Source organism: Merops nubicus, unplaced genomic scaffold (genome assembly GCF_000691845.1).
Source record: "Merops nubicus isolate BGI_N331 unplaced genomic scaffold, ASM69184v1 scaffold17181, whole genome shotgun sequence".
NCBI lineage: Eukaryota > Metazoa > Chordata > Aves > Coraciiformes > Meropidae > Merops > Merops nubicus.
Window position 1 is genome coordinate 7,102 of NW_008587791.1, and position 2,913 is coordinate 10,014.

At 38.0% G+C, this 2,913-nt stretch overlaps 1 protein-coding gene across 1 annotated transcript in view; it reads right to left on the reverse strand.

The window, feature by feature from the left end:
* The window catches only part of WWC3 (WWC family member 3), a 58,955-nt gene that overhangs the window by 1,228 nt on the left and 54,814 nt on the right, over positions 1-2,913 (reverse strand). The window contains exons 19-21 of the mRNA XM_008949066.1: positions 2,061-2,153; positions 1,187-1,414; positions 346-473 (exon numbers count right to left, since the gene is read on the reverse strand). Coding sequence (XP_008947314.1) covers positions 346-473; positions 1,187-1,414; positions 2,061-2,153 — 449 coding nt within the window. The remainder of the gene's footprint in view (positions 1-345; positions 474-1,186; positions 1,415-2,060; positions 2,154-2,913) is intronic.

The following is a 2,913-nucleotide window of genomic DNA, read 5'->3' on the forward strand; positions in this document are numbered from 1 at the left end:
AGCAATGCATATATATTACATTAAGCTATTTATGCCTACAGGCTAACACTGAACTGACAAATCATTTGATCTTAATAGTGATGAGGTTAAGTTGAAAGAGTCACCAAAGCTATGTTTGCACTCAAGGACTTTGTTTTTGTTGCTAAATTTCATGTGCTTTTGAATTGTAATTCTGCAATGTTATCTTAGCTTTGGCTCTCTGCACTACATATAATGCAAAGGAAGCTCTTGTGTCCAAATCAATATACAGTTAAAAATGACTGGCTACATAGAAGACACACAGAATTGAAGTTAAGTGCTTCAGAGAGCTTTAACCTCTCTCTTTCAGTACGCATGACCACTTACCTAAAAGTCTGCACCTGAATAGGCTCCTTCTGATTTTGCCCACGCAACTGGTATATTTCTTTTGATGCTTTCTTTAGCATCTTTTCAGCTGCTTGCTCCTGGTGATGTTCAAATTTGGTTTGTCTAGTCTGAAAACAAGAATATAATGCTTAAAATGGTCATGTGACTAAATAAAACACAGGAATACTCAGGTTAAACTACCAGATTTTTTTGCCCACTCATGCACCAGAGTAATACCATACAAGTACATTGTTTGAAATAGCTGCTCATTTAAAAGCTACAAATTAGAAAGACTGACAATGTTGTTCCATTTCTTAATGCTCTTCAGACATATGTGTTAAACTAATGAAATTTATTACACGTAGATCTGTCAAACAAGACCCTAAAATAAATTTAGGCTCACTCTTCATCTCTGATAATCCGAAGACAAATAGGCAAAAACTGCACAATAAGCAAATTTTTTTTTCCCCAAGAATAGGGGAAAAAAAAGGAAATAAAATCACATGTTTAGGGAACATTGCAACTCCTTATAAAAAAAAAAATCAGCAAAATTTCTTTTGAAGATCAGAAGTAAGGAAATTATTAAAGTTCCAATATCTAAAAAAAACCCAAACCAAAACTGAAAGTGCCACTAGCAAATAGAGCCACTCTCCAGTAACTGTCTTCAAATACATAAAGTTTGGTAATAATCAATGTGATCATTTTTATAGCACTGACATCAAGACTACAGAAGCAACATCATTTTTTGAAGTTCTGTAAAACCAGCTCTTCAGACACGTCACAATCGTGAGACTTTGAAAACCAAAGTTTCTGAACATACTAAGTGCTCATGTTACCATACCTGCCTTTCTGCTTCCTTCAACAAGTTTCGGAACCGCTCATCCCGAAGGACCCAGTGGGGTAGATCTGTCTGCCCTCTGAGCTGGGCATCCTCCAGACGCTGTCTCAGCTCTCTTAAAACACATATCTCCTCGTTCAGCTGTCTCTGTCTAGTTCTGGATGCCTGGAGATCCAGCTCCAGGTCTAAGGACGTTCTTGCCATAAGCTCGGCCAAAGATGATCTGCAGGACTGCTGAGTTATTAGGATTCAAATAAAATGCACAATATATTATTCTCAACATGGTATCCCAGTCTGTCTTTAGCTATATAGAGTGTACATTTTCTGTACTTTACACACACAGTCTCTCTCGACTCAATGTTTTTGAGAGGTTATTTTTACCCCATAGAGAAAGGCTAATTAGCTGCAGGGGTTAGCAGCTTTTTCAATTAATGCTTTCTTACTACCTCCTTTTGGCTTATAAATATTTAACTAATTTAAGTTTATACACTAAACTTTCATGTTATGATGATGATAAAAGGGAGGCAATACAAAAAACTCATAATGGAGTCATGACGTCAGAAAACACTGTACTGAGCAAGACACCCCTTAAGGGGAGTCAATAGCTCAATACTGGTTTTAAGTTACATTCTAAGACAAAGTGGGAGGCATGGCTGCCTACTTGCCTACACCAGCAAGAGATGAACTTCTGCTGACCTGGCTAAACTGTATGCAATTTATACACGAATGCCTTCATGCCTTCCTGGCCCTTCTCCGCCCAGTTGTTCTGCAGCTATGGTTTGCTAGGCTTAGCAAAAACCTAAGGTACAGAAGGAAAGCTTAGTATAGAAGTGCCAGTGTTCGAGCAGTTTAGTAAAAGCCAGTTTCCTAGGTATACCTGCTTATACCGTAGAGTACGCCGCTCCAGCGTGTTGCGGACAAACGGGGACTTCCTTGGCAAAGTCGAACTGTCACTGTCACTGCGATACAGCTGGTGGAAAAGATATTGAAAATACAGGTTGCTTAAGAGGTTGTCTGCATTAAGAAAAAATGCACTCAGACTGTCTTGTTTTAAGCAACTGATCTAGCTGATCAGCATTAGTTTTTAGAAAATCTTATATGATAGTGCTTATAGTCCATAGTTACAGTAATTCAAGAAAACTTCAAAACCATTGGTATTTTACAGCTAAGTTTCATCAAACGTTCTACTAACTATCCAAGACAACGTAACTTAAAGAAAGAGTCAGGAAAGAGTTAAAGGCAGTAATATTTCTTCCTAAAGCATTTACTCTCATGGACACAAACAATACAGTCCCCTACTTTTTTCCTCTTTCTGATTTTACGTAAATGCAGATTGAGTGAGGGCGTTTACCAATCTTTTCCTTTTTTGCACTACCTTTGTTCTGATGCGTGAGGGTGTTTTACTCATATTCCTTATTTTATAAGCAGACACAAAATCCAGAAATCAAACTGGAGATTTTGAAGGGGTCCATAGATGCACCGAGTGCAATGTAAATACAAGACCAAAACCAGAAGATCCTTGGCTTAGGAAAAAGCACAAAAGCTAAAAAACATTACTGTACTTTCAAACTCGAGCTCTCAAGAGTACAGTTGAAGCTCTGTGCTTTCCAGCAATATCACAAAATCAATACCCATGTATTGATCTGCAGCACTGCGAGAATACTGCTTGTAAGCCTTTTGGCAGTGAACACAGCAATCAGATAATGTGAGCTTGAAAACTGTTCTGGGGA